Source organism: Gorilla gorilla, chromosome 5 (genome assembly GCF_029281585.2).
Source record: "Gorilla gorilla gorilla isolate KB3781 chromosome 5, NHGRI_mGorGor1-v2.1_pri, whole genome shotgun sequence".
NCBI classification, from domain to species: Eukaryota; Metazoa; Chordata; class Mammalia; order Primates; family Hominidae; genus Gorilla; species Gorilla gorilla.
In genome coordinates, this window is record NC_073229.2 from 62,101,787 (window position 1) to 62,117,817 (window position 16,031).

General features: G+C 54.3%; 1 protein-coding gene and 1 long non-coding RNA gene across 2 annotated transcripts; one reads left to right on the forward strand and one right to left on the reverse strand.

Annotated features, from left to right (window-relative positions):
• Positions 1–1,691: 1,691 nt before the first annotated feature.
• On the reverse strand, positions 1,692–15,595 carry AARS2 (alanyl-tRNA synthetase 2, mitochondrial). Its single transcript, XM_004044113.5, has 22 exons — positions 15,288–15,595; positions 14,280–14,471; positions 13,597–13,742; positions 13,201–13,368; positions 12,503–12,647; positions 9,443–9,588; positions 9,115–9,223; positions 8,686–8,724; positions 8,472–8,583; positions 7,845–7,978; positions 7,254–7,398; positions 6,845–7,017; positions 6,620–6,733; positions 6,381–6,521; positions 5,484–5,621; positions 5,264–5,373; positions 4,998–5,106; positions 4,578–4,700; positions 4,215–4,325; positions 3,537–3,620; positions 3,312–3,422; positions 1,692–2,863 (listed from the first exon to the last, which is right to left on the reverse strand). Exons 1-22 carry the CDS (start codon positions 15,528–15,530, stop codon positions 2,699–2,701), a joined length of 2,958 nt encoding a protein of 985 aa, XP_004044161.1. The 5' UTR covers positions 15,531–15,595; the 3' UTR covers positions 1,692–2,698.
• LOC129534062 (uncharacterized) lies at positions 9,129–11,350 on the forward strand. The gene is made up of 3 exons (XR_008680479.1): positions 9,129–9,267; positions 9,428–9,635; positions 10,988–11,350. It is a non-coding gene; the product is annotated as an uncharacterized lncRNA (long non-coding RNA).
• Positions 15,596–16,031: the final 436 nt, after the last annotated feature.

Consider the following 16,031-nt stretch of genomic DNA (forward strand, 5'->3'; position numbering starts at 1 on the left):
GCCCGGCCTCGGGACGGTTCCGTGGAAGCGGCCGCTTTGCGGGTAGTGGGACTGTGGCCTTGCGCTATGCCCTGTGCTTCCGTGGGACGTGTCTAGGAACGGGTGGGCTTTCTGCGGGAGGCGGGGGTCGGGCAGGGCTGCTGGTCTGGAGTGCTTGTGCTCTCTTGGTAGCTTTTGTGTGGCAATGGATAGGGAGCTGGTCCAGGAAAAGCGTCTGTGGAAGATGAGGAGGGTGGACGCACCTACTCCAAGGAACCTGTAGAAGTCACTGGAACTCCCGTGAGGCCTCCTGTTGACCTTAGGCCCTGCGGGAGGGCACCCTCCACCTTTCCCCCAGCTGAAGGTCTGGTACCAGACGCAGGAAGGTTCCAGGCCAACACAGCGCTCCTTCACACAGTCCATGCCCTGTGCCAAACTCTCTTCCAGCCCTGGCGCGACAAGATGTGGTTGGGGCCCCAGATTTCCTGGAGGGCGAGAGAGACAGACCAGAGGGACGGCTAGTAAAAAAAAGAAATTGGCCTTCAGGAAGGGAGAGGCAGCCAGGGTGGCGGGGGTTTCAAAGGGTAGCTTTGACTTCAGCTCTGCCGAGGACTACTAGTTGGTTACCCTGGATGAACATCTCGAAGCTCTGTTAACTCATCAATAAATCAGGGGTACCAAAACTCATCTTGGCGCTCGCAGAGGAGCTTGAACCTGGGCCTGTGGTGAGCACTACTAAACAGAGGCTACCGCCCCAGTGGCCAGGATGCTGCTTTGCAAGCAGTGAGGGGCCAGGCACCGGGGATTGGGTCCCTTCAAGCCCTCATCAGTGCCTTAATTAGAATGAGAAACTGCAGAAAATTATGCCAGGCGGGCCCACACTGCTCAAATAATTTTCACTAGACAGAATTTGGTAGCCAGGGAGCCCTTGATTTGAAGATGGATGCCCTGAGGCCCTTTCCTTCATCTAGCAACAGAGATCTAGGAACAAAGGCAGAAGTCCAAAGTCTGGCTGTCTGAGGTGGACTCATTCTGGTAGGGAAGGAGGGCTTTCCTCCATCTCTTGGCTTCCTCCTGCATTGAGGTGCCAATTTTCAGCTTCAGCTCAGGCTTGAGGCAGGTGCTGTACAACTTGTTTTAATAAGCATATTGTCTGACCCCGCTCTCCAGCCTCATCACCTGCCCCTATCCCAGCTCACTGCTCAGTGGCACTGGCCACCTCACGGCCTCTGCACTGGCTGTTCCCTCAGGCTGGAATGCTTTTCCCTGATTTCCACACGGGTCACACCCTCATCTCCCAGCTCCCTGCTCACATGTCACCTCTTGGTGAGGGAATACCACCATCCACACTCCTGATCCCCATTCTCTATTTTCCCCCAAGACCTCATCACCATCTGACACTTTCTCCCTTTTTTTTTTTAAGACAGGGTCTCACTCTGTTGCCTGGAGTGCAGTGGTGCAATCATAGCTCACTGCGGCCTTGAATTCCTGGGCAAAGTGATTTTCCCACCTCAGCCTCCCAAGTAGCTGGGACCAAGGTGTGGGTAGTCTCAGCTACCTGGGAGGCTGAGGCATGAAGATTACTTTTTTTTTTTTTTTTTTTTGTAGACAGGGTCTTGCTGTTTGCGCAGGCTGGTCTTGCACTTCTGGCCTCAAGCAATTCTCCAACCTCAGCCTCCTAAAATGCCAGGATTATAGGCATGAGCCACCAAGCCTGACCCTCTTCTTTTGCTTTATTTCCTGTTTCCTCCACATGAAGCAGGCTCCATGAAGGAAGGAACTGTTTAGTGCCCGCCACGTTCTCAGTTGCTCAATTCATCAACAAACCAGCAGGGCCCAATTTAAATTAGAGGTCATTGTTAATGAAAGAAGTGATAGCAAAGAAGGTCTCCACTGCTGAAATGATTTTCACAGGATGGTTCTGTATCTTCCCAGTAGCCAGGGAGCCCTTTGTCGGTGCCCACTGTTGCCTGGCATGCAGAGCCTGTCCGAACACTCATGGCAATGAAGATGGCCCGATTTGGATCCTGGGTGGCCTTTCAGACAGTGTGAGTTCAGACTGGTCTTAGGGCACCCATACCAGGTTGCTGGGAGGGGCAAAACTACTCTTTTTTAAAGGTAATAGAACCTTCTGGAGCTTGCTATCCTCTGTGAAATTATTTATTTATTTGAGACAGAGTCTCGCTCTGTCACCCAGGCTGGAGTGCAGTGGTGCGATCTTGGCCCACTACAACCTCCGCCTCCCAGGTTCAAGCGATTCTTCTGCCTCAGCCTCCCGAGTAGCTGGGACTACAGGCATGTGCCACCACACCCAGCTAATTTTTTGTATTTTTAGTAGAGATGGGGTTTCACCGTGTTAGCCAGGATGGTTTTGATCTCCTGACCTCATGATCTGCCTGCCTTGGCCTCCCAAAGTGCTTGGATTACAGGTGTGAACCACCACACCCGGCCAGTGAAATAATTTCTAATGTGCAATCACAGCCGTAATTGTCCATGTCTTCTCTTTCACCAAGGGGGTGTGTGTCTTTGGGCCCAGTTCTGCCTTCCCTAGCCCATGTCTCCTTGTGTCATGTAGGCCCTGGCCCAGGTGATCTTCTTTGGCTCAGCTGCTTGGCCTCCAGCCTCTAGTCCTCGCTTCAGCGTGTGGGAAGGTTCTGCTGGCTCCTTCAGGGCTCCTGGCATTGCCTTTAGTCCATGTGAGTCCCTGGGCGGACCTGGGTCAGAGCTGGCTGAGGGCATAGGTTCGGGCTATACTGAGGGCAGCTTCCAGGTCAGTAGTGCTTCCGGTACCTTGGGCCACCACTCGCGAGCCCCACGCCTTGCCCCCCATGTGGCTGCACACTGCCAGTGCCCAGGCCTCTGCTGTGAAGGTGGGCATGGCACCCTAGGAACAGAATCAGAAGAGGAAGCGATGCAGAGTGGCCCTCCCTGCCAGCATCCACTAAAGGTACCCTCAAGAGTGGAGCTGAAGGTCATCAGTGCCCCCTTCCCAGCTGGGCACATGGTGGGGCAGTCAGGTGATGAGCCGGAGAAGGTTTGGGCTGGAAATGTGTGTGGGGAGGTGTATGAACGTGAACATCTACTACTTGTTTACAAGCGATGTGAGGCCTGGGAGGGGTTAGTAATTAAGGAATCTCTTGGTGCCTTCTGGGGTGGGGAGGAGCTGTTTTCAGGAACAAGGAGATTCCCCATCCCTGTCCTGGAGTATCCTCATAGATACTTCCACCCAGCCTTGGCCCCTTTGTCTGGGAGGAATTAAAGGTGTAAAATCAGAGAGCTGGACCAGGATGGGTATTAATGGGGGCGGTGGGCTGCTCTCCCACTTCCCTCACCTGGGCCACCTGACAGGCACACAGCACCTTCCCCATGGGCTGGGGGCTGAGTAGGAGCACAGATGTGCTGGGGGCCTGCTCACACAGCTGCCGTACCACCTTCACCAGCACCTGGACCACAAAAGACAGATGGTGAGCCCATAGCTTCCCAGACCCCTAGCTGTCTCCTGGTCAGGACTTTGCCCTCCCCAGACCCTGGGGCAGCCCGGCTTGGCTAGCACTCACTGAGAGAGACTCAGCAGAGACTGTGTCCACAATCAGAGGCCCCTTCAAGTGCCGCTCCAGCAGCTCCTGAGTTTTCTTTGCAGCCTATGGGGCAGGAAGGACAAGCAGAGGGGTCAGGCTGAGAGGCAGGTTTCCAATTAGCCCCAGCTTCTGAAATAAGCCCCAGCTGAGCAATCCCCTGCTTCCCCCACCCACCCCAAAAGTCATCAGCTCTAGGCAGAGGTGGCAGGGACTCTGCCTAGGGTGGCCTCCTTTTTGGGTCCCACATGTGTCCTTCCTCACTTCCCTCACCACTTCCCTTTTATCATAGCTTCAGGCCCCTACAAATAGGTCGCTGAAGGTGAAAGGAGGAAGGTCAGAGTACAGATGGACCAGGAGTGGGTGGGAGAAAGGGGGATCCACAGTGGAGGTGCAATCAGGGCTGAATGGCACTAATCAAGTCAGTAGGCTTCCGGGGGGGTCTGAGCCAGACTTGGGAGTTGGGGGAGAAACAGTTTGAAAGAGACAGAAGTGGGGGAATGGCCTGGGTGATGGTTCTCAGCTGGCAGGAGAAGGAAGCTGCCACCACCCCGTCCTTGCACAGCCTCTGACTCACCCCCATGCCCCAGCCCTTGAGACTTCTCAGTGTATGTGCTGGAGTGTCTCTGGGCACATGGGTGCAGCCAAACCTCCTCTCACCTGTCCCATTTGCAGCTTACGGATGGCAGTGTTGGCACGCCGCTGCAGCATCTTCACTGTGGCCAGCAGCTCCCGCCGCTGCCACTGGGGCATCACAGCAGTTTCCACAGCCTATGGCCAGAAGCAGTACATCACCCCTGCCCTTCCCTGAGCCATAGTCTCTGAGGTAGGGACCAGCAGGGCCAGGGAAGACACCCACCCTGCAGACAAACATCTGGGCCAGCGGGAGCCCAACCCAACTGGAGTGCTAGGGAGAGTCTGAAGGAGTGCTAGGGAGAGTCTGAAGGAGTCCAGGGAGGAATAGGGGAGGGAATAGGGCTAGGAGAGGGTGGGGAACAGCTCCACGGTAGGCGTGGCCCTCACTTCAATGAGTCGTCCTATGTCCTTGGACAGCCTCAGTGCCTCCGCCACATCCCGGCTCCCCTGACTCAGCCGCTCAGTGGCCGCTTTCACTTCCTGGGCCAGGCTCTGGCCTAGCTCTCGGGCCTGCAGGGAGGGGACAGGAGGGTCAGGGCCACCAGGATTACATTCATCTCCCCAGGACAAGGCCTCTCAACTCACTACTGGTCAGGGACAAATAAGATTTAACAATCAGGACCAATCAAGGCACCAGCACCAAATAATCAAAACACATGCCAGCTGCCAATAGCTGATATGGCCACATTGGTGTCCAAGTATGAACACTGGCTCTGCTGCTGGGCACCCCTGAGCCTGAGCATGTCACCTGCGTGTGTCCCATGCACCCACTCAACCCAGAAGTCCCAGGCCTACTGGCATGCTGACCTGCTGGGCCTGCTCCCCAGTGACGGCCAGCAGGCGGGTAGTGCCCTTGGAAAGCTGGCGGTCCCCGATGATAACCAGGTCCCCTACAGCCCCAGTACGTAACAGGTGCCTGTGGGAGGAAGGAGTGAACAGAAAGTCAGGGGGCATGACAGTAGAGAAGGGAGAAGCCAGCATGCATCTCCCATTAAGGTCTGATGGCTCCAGAGACCAAGGGAAGGGCAAGGATCCGGGGCCCCTGGGCCAGGCAGCACAAAGGAGTGACTCACGTCCCACAGCATAGCTCCACAGAGGTCTGCAGTGCGGCTTGGGAGGCTGGGTCCAATGCATGGGCCACGGGCACCCCCACTGATACCACCCGCACAGGGTCTGGGTAAACCTGAGGTCAAGAGGGGACAGGCCCGTTAACTGCCAAAGGAGAAGGATAAAGCCTCCGGGTATGCCTGAAGGAGGCCCCCGATCTCCACCAAAAGGGCTTCCCCAACTCACCTCATCCAGAGAGCGCAGGCCAGGGACCTGGGCAGTGAGCGCCAGGGGCACCTCCTCCATGTACACAGCCTCATCCTGCCCCACGGCCTCCTGCACAGTGTTCTCCACTGCCCGGAGCTGCTCTGGGGTCAACGGGGTCTGGAGGGGTGGGGAGGAAATGGAAAGACCAACATGCAGTCAGCCCCACGCCTGTAACTGATGCATTGAAACACGGTCAATGTTCACTGAGCTATCCCCAGGTTCTAGAATAGTGGCTAGCACATAATAGGTGCTCAATAAACACTACCTGAGCAGACAATTATTTTCCTTAGAAAGCTATCTGGGAGTTGGGCCTATTGGAAGCTCCAGGCCTTTCACCAGGCACCAAAAGTTAAAGAAACAGAAAAAGGAGGCTGTATCCACATGGAGCTTACAAGGGGTAGCCCAATGGAAGAGAGAACTACAGGATGGGGGGATGCAGGGGCAGGGAATAAGCAGGTGGGATGGGGATTAGCCAGCAAGTACTTCCTGGAGAAAGGATTTAAGCCAGATGTGTAAGAAGGGCAGGGAGACAGGGTGGCAGCAGAGGGAGAGGGCAGCCCAGTTTAAGCAAGAATGGCTTGGGTGACAGTAGAAACAAGGAAGGGGAGCGGCTGGAGGTGAAGGGAAGGCCCCTGCTGGAGGCCTTCAGAATCCCACAACATCAGAGCTGGGCGAGGCCCCAGACACTCTGTAGCCTGACTCCTCACTGCTGCACAAGGAGCCCAAGGGGAAAGGACTTGCCCAGGGTCCCATACTGATTGGGTGGCCATGCTGGGCCTAGAGCCCAGGACTCTAAGGGCAACCCGCTCACAGCAGGCTGTCTCTCTTTTAAGCCTGTCACCTCACATGAAGCCTGTCTTTCTATGCCGGGCTCACCTGGGTGGTCACATCCAAGCGCAGCTGCTCAGGATTGAGATGGGAGCCCTGCTGCTCTGTGCCAGGGCCCAGGGTCTGCCTCAGTGCCCAGTTCAGCAGGTGGGTGGCCGTATGCTTCGCCATGCAGCCTAGACGCCAGGTCTGAAATACTTTTGTCACCCAGCGTCCTGGGTGACGGCAGGGGGTTGGGAGAGTGAAGGGGCTGCAGGGTTTTGGGAACAGTTAGGGAGGATCCTTACCTCATCCACATGCAGCTGCACCTGGTCCCCTATCTGCAGGCACTCAGGGGCTACTGCCTCATGCAGGATGAAACCTCCACAGACCTGGGCCCGGGCTACTGGGAACAGCACGTCCTGAGGGAAGGTAGTGGTCAAGGTGCCTGTAGCCTTTCCCTCCCCTTGGCTCCCACTCAGGCTTGGGTCTGCCGCCCACAGAAATCAGCCTGGGTTGTGATGGAGACTCACCTCTTGCCCTGCCCGCACCAGGTAGCCACGGTCTGAAGCCTGGCCCCCCTGTTCTGCGTAGAAGTTGGTCCTGTCCAAGAGGAGGCCACAGCGCTGGCCTTTCCCCACGGAGGCCACTGCTGTCCCGTCCTCTGTATACAGTTGCAACACCTGGGCCTCACAGGTGCCGAACTCTGCCAGGGCACAGAATTGTTATTAGTGGTGGGCAGGGGCTGGGGACGTGAAGGTGGGTCTGTGCCTGGAGGCCAACAGGCACCCTCGCTGGCAGGGGCACTTCCAGCTGGGGGCCACAGAGACCCCTGGTGGCCATCCTGGGGAATACATAGGGGCTAGCAGCAACCATCTTGGACATTCTTCTTAGTCATGGTCAGGCAAGCTTGTGGTGGCAGGCCTCGGTCCAGGCTCTCACCATAACTTCCGCTGGGTCGCAGGGAGTAGTTGTACTTGGGGCTGTCGTCAGTTGGGGGCACTCCTTGGCGCTGCAGCTCCCCAAGCGCATGGACATCAAGCCACAATCCCTGCTTCTGAACTGGCTCAGCCTGCCGTGCCCGGTGCTGCAGGGTGGGCATGGGCATGGAAGAAGTGCATGGAGAATGAAAGTGGGACTTCAGCCTCGCAGGGCCCTGTCCCTGCCACACAGCTGTGGACTCTGCAGCCCTTCTGGAATAAGAACTCAGGGCTTGGCTGGCTGCTAGAGCCCCTGGGCTGGTTGAACCATCCATCATGTCGGCTCCTCGGGATTAGGCCTTCCTGCCCACTGCTGCCCCTGGAGGGCCCCTCTCCAGGAAGCTGTGCTGGCTTCTGCTCCTGTGTTTAGCCCATTGGCTAGTGTTGCTTTCTACAGGTTGTGGCCTGAGGTTTTAGAAACCTCCCAGGTGAGGGGACAGATCCTATCTCAGCCTCTTGATTCCTCTCAATATTCACAGCTCCTCCCCCAGGAGCTCAGGGCTGGGGAAGGGGCATCCCAACAGAACCCAACATGGGGTGCCACAGCTTGTACCTGGGCCTCCTCTTGGGCCAACCGCTCCAGTCCAGCGGAGTCCAGCTGGACCCCTTTCTCCTCCAGCATCAGCTCTACCATGTCCAACGGGAGCCCCAGGTCTCCACACAGTGACAAGGACCAGGCCACTTCAGCTTTGAGAAAGAAAGACAAAGAATGTTGAGGAGGGGAGGGATTAGACAAAGAAGGGGAGAAAAATAAGGTCCAGGGCCCTTCTAACCACGCAGAAGCCACCAGATGCCAAACACAAATACCCGCTCCATACTGGGTAGCCTCAGGAGAGGGGTAACATTCAGGCTTCATGCCTCAAGGCCAGAGCTGGGGGTAGTCTAGGGTACTCCCTGGGCACACATCATTTCAAGGGAGGAGGGAAGCTCAGTCTATGCACGAAGCCAACCTAGGAAAGCAGGAGGCAGGGCTAGCTGGGCAGTGTGGACATGGGGAGAGGCAGGGTGGTATTCCTGCTGCAGAGGGGTCTGGGTATGGAAGGAGAGTCCAGGGAGAAAGGAACATTGGGAAGAGGTCAGGGGTGGATATGAGGCATGGGGCTGGCCCAGAGCTCCCTCCTCTGCCCACCTTGGTGAGTCTCAGCGAGCCCCTTGTGTGTGGGCTAGGTATCCCGCTTACCAGGGAACATATCTGAAGGCCCCAGGGTCCTCAGAGTCCGATCAATGATCCGCCTACCCCGCTCCAGGGAGGCCAGGAAGGCTGCCTCATCCTCTGACACCAGGTTGGCAATCTGAACCAGGCAGAGAAGAAGTGGAGCTGGGTCTCCTTGGAAGGAGGGTCTCTCTCCACAACTCTCCCATCAACCCCTTTCTCTCCCACTGGAATCCAGTACCTGGGCTGAGTTCCTTTGCAGTTCTGGATAAGCATCTCCCTGGGGGAGGTGGAGAGGGCTGAGGAGGTGTGAAAGGCAACCAACCCACCCCCACCTCCCCACCCTGGGCCTCCCTGAGGACACCTGCCCTGGAGGCTCAGACACATTGAGGGGCTGGGAGAGGGACTCAAATGGGGAACTGGTTTCCCTGTAGGGTGGCAGAAGGGGGTCCTGAGGTCAAAGGCTGAGCAGTTTGGAAAAGGAGCCTCCTCAAGTTCTCCTGCTTCTTGTAAGCAAGGACAGCTTTCTTAGCTTGCTGATAGGATGCTGGGCTCGATATTTAGGGTGGGGACCTCTGGGCACCCAGGCTAGGGGCACTGTCTAGGCTCAGTGGTAGGCTCCCCAAAGTGCCCAGGGAGGCCCACAGTGAAAAAGCAGCTCTGTCCTTACCAATGTCTCCACCACTATAGGTACCAGGCTGCCTAGGAAGCCAGGTGGTGCCTTTAAGATCTCCATGGAGAAACGCACAGCTCGACGCAGGATCCGACGAAGAACCAGCCTAAAGGGGTTCAGAGCCCAGACATGAAACCCCAGCGGCTCATGGTCAGCAATATGGGGAGTGGGAAGGACGAGGTCCACAGTGTGTGCTCCCACCTCAAAGCTCTCCCTCTCCCCATTCCTCCTACTGGCTCAACCAGACCCACCTCTCCTCTTCCCTCCCTCCTCCACCTGAGACCCCCAGCAGCCCCTGTCCTCTCTGTAGCCCTTCCAGACTCACGGGGGACCTGACATCCCAGGGAAGACGCCATCAGAGATGCAGACACTGAGTGTGCGGATGTGGTCAGCCACCACGCGGTATGCTGTGTCTGTGCGCCCCTCGTCTGCCACCCCTACTCGGCCCAAGTAAGGGGGTGCCCTGCAGCCCTGGGAAGCAGAAGAGTCAGCCAGTGGCCCTGCCTGACCTGGCCCAGGTGGGTGCTCTTTATCGCCTCTAGAGCATCTGCCCTCAGCCCTAAAGCCAACCACATCCAGAATGGCCTTGCCAGTCCAGTCCTGGGCTGAGAAGCCTCACAGATGAGCACAAGCCAGGCCCTGCCCTCACGGGGCTCATATTTGGTGCTACAAGTGAACATATCTGTCACCATTTACTGAATTTCTACTATCAGAACTGGGTGAGTACTTGAACAACATGGCCTCGAATCCCCAAAACAGCCCATTCCAGGAGGTATTAGCATGCTTGCTTTAAAGAAGAAGCTGAGGCTCAGAGGAACTCAGTGACACAAGGCTACCCAGCTCTCGAGGAGCAGATCTGAGATCTCAGCCGGGCCTGTGGGACTCCAGGTGCTCTCCACTACCTGTTCTTGCCTCTCTCATCTTTTGTGGGGGTGGGCAGGGAGGGAGAGTGTAAGCTACATACACGGAAATGCTCCAAAGCAGGGAGCTTGATTCACTTACCACCAAACCTCTCTCTTCCCCAAGCTTCTTCGTCTAACAGTCATGCCATTCACTGTGTTGCTCAAGTCAATAGCCTGGGAGCCATCTTTGAATTCTTTTTCCCCTACCCGTCATAATCCATCAGTGTTTCCTTTTGCTCCTACCTCCATGAGATCTCTCAAATCAATCTACTTGTCTCTACTTCCACTGCTATTATCCGAAGCATGCCCTGTGGTCCTTGCCTGGACCGATAATAGCCTCCCAACTGATTCCTAAGTTTCTGCTCTCATCTCCCTCCAGCTCATCCTCCACACAGCAACAGGAGTAGCCTTTTAAAAGTGTACATCAGGCTGGGCGCGGTGGCTCACACCTGTAATCTCAACACTTTGGGAGGCTGAGGCAGGTGGATCACCTGAGGTCAGGAGTTTGAGACCAGCCTGGCCAATCCTGGTGAAACCCCATCTGTACTAAAAATACAAAAATTAGTCAGGTGTGGTGGCGGGTGCCTGCAATCCCAGCTACTCTGGAGGCTGAGGCACGAGAATCGCTTGAGCCCCGGAGGCAGAGGTTGCAGTGAGCCGAGATCATGCCACCGTACTCCAGCCTGGACAACAGAGCAAGCAAGACTCTGTCTCAAAAAAAAAAAAAAAAAAAAAAAAGAAGGGTTCTCAGTGGGGAGTGTGGCATGATCTGATGTACACTTTAATTTATTTATTTTTTTTTTAGATGAAGTCTCGCTGTGTTGCCCAGGTTGGAGTGCAGTAGCACGATCTCAGCTTACTGCAACCTCCACCTCCTGGGTTCAAGAGATTCTCCTGCCTCAGCCTCCCAAGTGGCTGGGACTACAGGTGTGTGCCACCATGCCTGGCTGATTTTTCTATTTTTTTAGTAGAGACAGGATTTTGCCATGTTGGCCAGGCTGGTCTCCAACTCCTGACCTCAAGCGATCCACCTCCCTCTGCCTCCCCAAGTGCTGGGATTACAGGAGTGAGCCACCGTGCCCAGCCCTGAGAACTCTTCTCACCACTCTGAGAATCAAGGCCCCACTTTGGACTTCGAGGCCCACAAGACTGGATTCTGCCTTCTCTGTGAGACTGTTCGCAAAAATGGCCCTTTCCTAGGCATATGCCACTTTAAAATGGGACTTTACAGCTGTTTCCCATCAAGGGACAGAATCCATTTCTCCATCCCCTGAATCTCTGCTGGCTTTGTGACTTGCTTTGGCCCACAGAATACAGTGGAAACAACACTGTTCTGAGCCTATGTGTCTGCTCTCTGTCTGGGAACCTTGCTGAGCTGTGATGTGGACAAGCTCAGACTAGCCAGCTAGGTGATGACAGACACATGGCCCAGTCACCCCTACTGCCCCCAAACTGACAGCCAGCCAAGCCCCAGAGGAGCTGCGGCCTCTCAGCTGACCACAGATGGATGAATGAGCTCACACAAGACCAAAGAATGAGCCAGTTAAGCCCAGCCTAAATGCTAGCTCACAGACTCAGGGGGCAGATACATGGTTGTTGGTTAAGCCACAGAGCATTAGGGTGGTTATACAGCAAAAGCCAACTGACACATGTTCCTACTATATCCCATGGGATTCTCCTTTAGCTGGCTGGCCACCTTTTAGTTTTTGGCACATGTCAAGCCCTTTCTTGCGGGGCAAGGAGGGAGGGTATAAGCTACACACATGTGGAAATGCTCCAAAGCAGGGAGCTTGATTCACCTAGCTCCAAACCTCTCTCTTCCCCAAGCTTCTTCATCTCAGTAAACAGTCATGCCATTCACTGTGTTGCTCAAGCCAATAGCCTGGGAGCCATCTTTGATTTCTCTTTCCCCTCCCCATCCAATCCATCAGTACCAAGGCCCTTGGTACCTGCTGTCCCCTCTGCCTGGAAAGAGCTTCCTGTAGCTGACTCCTCCTCCTTTGGGGCTCAGCTCAAAGGTCATCTTCTTGGTAAGCCTTCCCCAAGCACCTTATCTAAGATTCCTCTGTACCCCTCCTTCTTCCTAGTTACTTTCACCCATGTTTACTGCCTGTTCACAATCTGTAAGCTATTACCTTATTCTTTAACACATTTATTGATTGTCTATCTCTCATGCTAGCATATAATCTCCATGATCTCTTTCCTGCTTACTGCTGTGTCTTCTGTACCAAACACAAAGGATTTAACATAAAGTAAGCACTCAACACATATTTTCTGAATAAATGAAAGAGGCAAGGAATTAGGAGGAACATCAGGTAATAAGTAATGAATCCTAGTGTCTTGCTTGACGTCTTGGAATTCTTGGTTGGTTATTGTCCTCAGATGCTGAGAACACTCTGAGTTCTCAACAAAGATGGAATGCAATGGGGCTGAGGGCTGTGAAGAGCAGGTTAGAGGGCTTCTGGAAGGGAAGAGGCACTCACCTGCTGTATGGCGTTGAGCAGCGGGGAAAAGAGGTCAGTGTCATAGGTGGAGTGCTTGCCTTGCAGCACAGCCACCAGCCTTTCCAGGCCCATTCCTGTGTCCACATGCCGCTGGGGCAGGGGCTGCAGGCTTCCATCTGTCTCTCTGGCCAGGGAAGGTGTGCAAGGTGAGGCCCCACCCAGGATTACAGGTGTGAGACAGATACCCAAGTGGAGTAGAGAAATGGGGGGGCGGCGCCCAAGGGAGCTGACAGTGGGAGGAACCAGACAATCAGTATCTTCCCCTGCCACCCTGCAATAGCAGATGATGATGGCCTTGGGGTCCTGTCCTTCCTCATATAGGGCTATCTCCACTCTCACCCCTGCTTGGGCCCTTGCCTGGGCACCAGACATCCCATCTTGGGACAGAATTCTTTGCCCCTAGAAAGATATGTCAAGGCTAGAAGAAAATCTGAGATCATCAAGTTCAACTCGTTGATCATCAAGTTCAACAGAGAATAGCAGTGACTTGTTTAAGCTGTCACAGGCAAAGACTACAATTAAATCAGTTATTATCTATAAGGTGTTGAGAATTGTGCCTGACACATGGTAAGCACTGTTTACATGTTTGTTTTTATATGAAACAGATCAAAGTCTTCTAATTGCTACCTTTTCCACTTCTAGTCAGGGATTCTTATCCTGCTTCAGCACCCTATTACCTGTTGTGTTGCATGAAGACCAGGTTCCAAAGCTCTATCAGCTGGGGGGCTCCCACCCCACCAGCAAGGTCGTAGTGGATCTCAGTACAGGGCCCACAAGGGCCAGTATCCCCCATCTCCCAGAAGTTCTCTTGTGGTCCAAAGGAAAGCACACGGCTAGCAGGCACCCTGGGGAGAAAAGCAGGTGAGTGGTGGGAGACAGACAGACCCAGAAGCTGGGACTCTCTCTGCCATGAGAGCCCCTCCCTCAAGTCACAGCTCAGCAAGAGGAGGAACAGGGCTGACCCCACAGTATCCTGGAATGAAATGCTAAGAATCTGAGGATTGGTGCTGGTAGTCTCCATTTTCCAGTCCTCCTGACCTCCAGGAATGAACATAAGGAGGGGGCTGACTTACCCTAAGCTCAGCCAGATGTCCCTGGTCTCCAGGTCTGGGTCCAGCCCTGCCTTGGGGTCACCATCAAAGTAGGAGACCCAGAGCCTTTCCTCAGGGATCCCATAGACCTGAGTCAGCAGTTCCCAGGCCATGTTACAAGCCTCCTCCTGCAGCAGAAACCAGCATGGAGTGGGGGGAGGAAGACGGGTGAGAGGGAGACCCCACTGAAGTAATCAAGCCACATGAGTTTAGCTCCCGACTTAAGACAAAAGCATTTCTGCTGCCATCTTGTTCCCAGAATAAGCCATGAACCATTACTGCCTCTGAGTGTTTTCCTGCCCAGAAAGCTTCCCCCTTCTTCTAAATCCTATCTTCTTTCAAGTCCCAGAACAAGTCCCACTTTCACATGAAATTCTCTGCCTACTCTAGCCTGGAGTGATCTTTAACTCCAGTAAGCACCTTAGCATTGCTGTTTGACCATTTATTCAAACAACAATTTTTGAGTAATCATTAGGCAGAAAGTACAGTCTCTGCCCTTCAGGGACTTACAATCCAATCAGGGAAGTGAGGTAATTCCTGTTACACCTGCTCAACTAGCACTTTGCCTCCACATCTGGTATGAGGCCCTGCCTAAGCAGACAGTACAATGGAAACAGGACAAATTGACTCCCTTCTTGGCTGATCACTGATCCCCAGAGACTCACCTTAAAATATTCACCCCCAAAGGCCCAATTGCCAAGCATTTCAAAGAAGGTATGATGGGAAAGGTCTCGACCCACATCTTCCAGGTCGTTATGGTGTCCTCCAGCTCTCACACATTTCTGGCTGTTGGCCACACGTCGGAAGCCTGCCATCTCGCTTCGTGGATCCACGGTGCCCAGAAAGATTGGCTTGAACTGGAAGCACATAGAGTGGGGAGGGGGAGAGGGAAATCCAATTTCTCAGTAGAAGGGAAATGTGGGGAGTGGGGATAGGGATGGCTGTTCAGACCGAAGGCTGACTGTGCCCCTGAGAGTGCAGTGTAATCTTGGTCTATGAGGACAACCTGGGAGCCTGGGGACAGCCATCTCTGGTGTGTGGGGAGCAGAGAAGAGGTAAACAAATCATGAACCAGAGACCCTCTGCTAGTAAAATAGGCAAGGTAAAAGGAGGAGGAATGTGTTGGGAGCTGGAAACGGGACGCTGAAAGGTGGCATCCTCCGTCTCAGTTTCTTCAACCACACCCAATAACTTCAGGGTACAAAACTGAGACTCATTTAGTAGGAAGCCCAGACGGCCTCTAAGGTTAACTTATGCCGCCCCTATTTTACAGATGAGGACAATGAAGTCTAGAAAAGGTGAGTGGTTGATAAAAATCAAAAGCTTAGAGAATAGTACTCAGCAAACAATAGGTGATCAATAAACATTTAATGAAAGCGTTATCTTTATTTAAATAACGAATAAATGAAATCAGACTTCTCCCTCGGGATTCCACTCCAGCCATTTCTGGACCTAATACTCAATCCCAATCCAGAAGTTCCCAGCTCAAGCCCTCCCCAAGCCCTCCCTATACTCTGAGCGCCGTACCCCCATCACTTTACCCAACCAAGCACCGCCCTCTTTCCCCAAAAGCTACGAACTCCGCCTCTCGCTTCTTTTGCCCAATCCTGCAGCGTCTTTCTCACCGGAAAACTCACAAACTCCGCTCCCTATCAGTATGGTTCGGCCCTCACCTGGTTCATGCCCGCATTGACAAAAAGCAAACTGGGGTCGCCGCGGGGCCGCACGGAAGCGGAGGGCACCAGCCGGTGGCCATGGCGGTCCCGAAAGAAGTTCAGAAAGGCGGCCCTCACTGCCGAGGCCTTGGCTGCAGGGGGCTCCGATGAGAGCGGCCGATGGCTGAGGCCCCGCCATGCGGGCGACCTTCGAATGGCCCGCCGCAGCCTCCGGGCTGTAGCTGCCACTGACGCTGCCATCGTAGCTCCGGGCAGTGACTACGGGGTCAAAGAGTGACGAGGGAAGGAAGCCAGGCGTTTCCTACAGCGGCCCCTGGCGGTAGGAGGACTCGGGGCGGCCTCTGCCGCCGGGGTGGAAGCGAACGATTGGGTCGCTGGCAGAGTCTAGCACAGCGCCTGGCACATAGTAGGCTCTTAGTTCATTCGGCATTAAGCAAATATTCATTGAGAGCCTACTATGTGCTAGGCATTGTTTTGGGCTTTTAGGGTACAAAATTGACAAAATGCCCTGCCCACTGAAATCCGTATTCTAGCAATAATTGCTGTTGTGCTTATTAGTTTTGCAAAGTTACAGATGGGGTTGCAATAAACAGGTGTGGATTCAACTTCGTGTGTGTGTGTGTGTGTTTTGTGTGTGTTTTTCCAGGCTGAGGGAAGAAGGCAGAGAGTGACAGGGGAGTATCAGCATTCATTCAAGAGGTATTCAACAAATATTTATTGAAGACCTAGTATGTGCTAGGC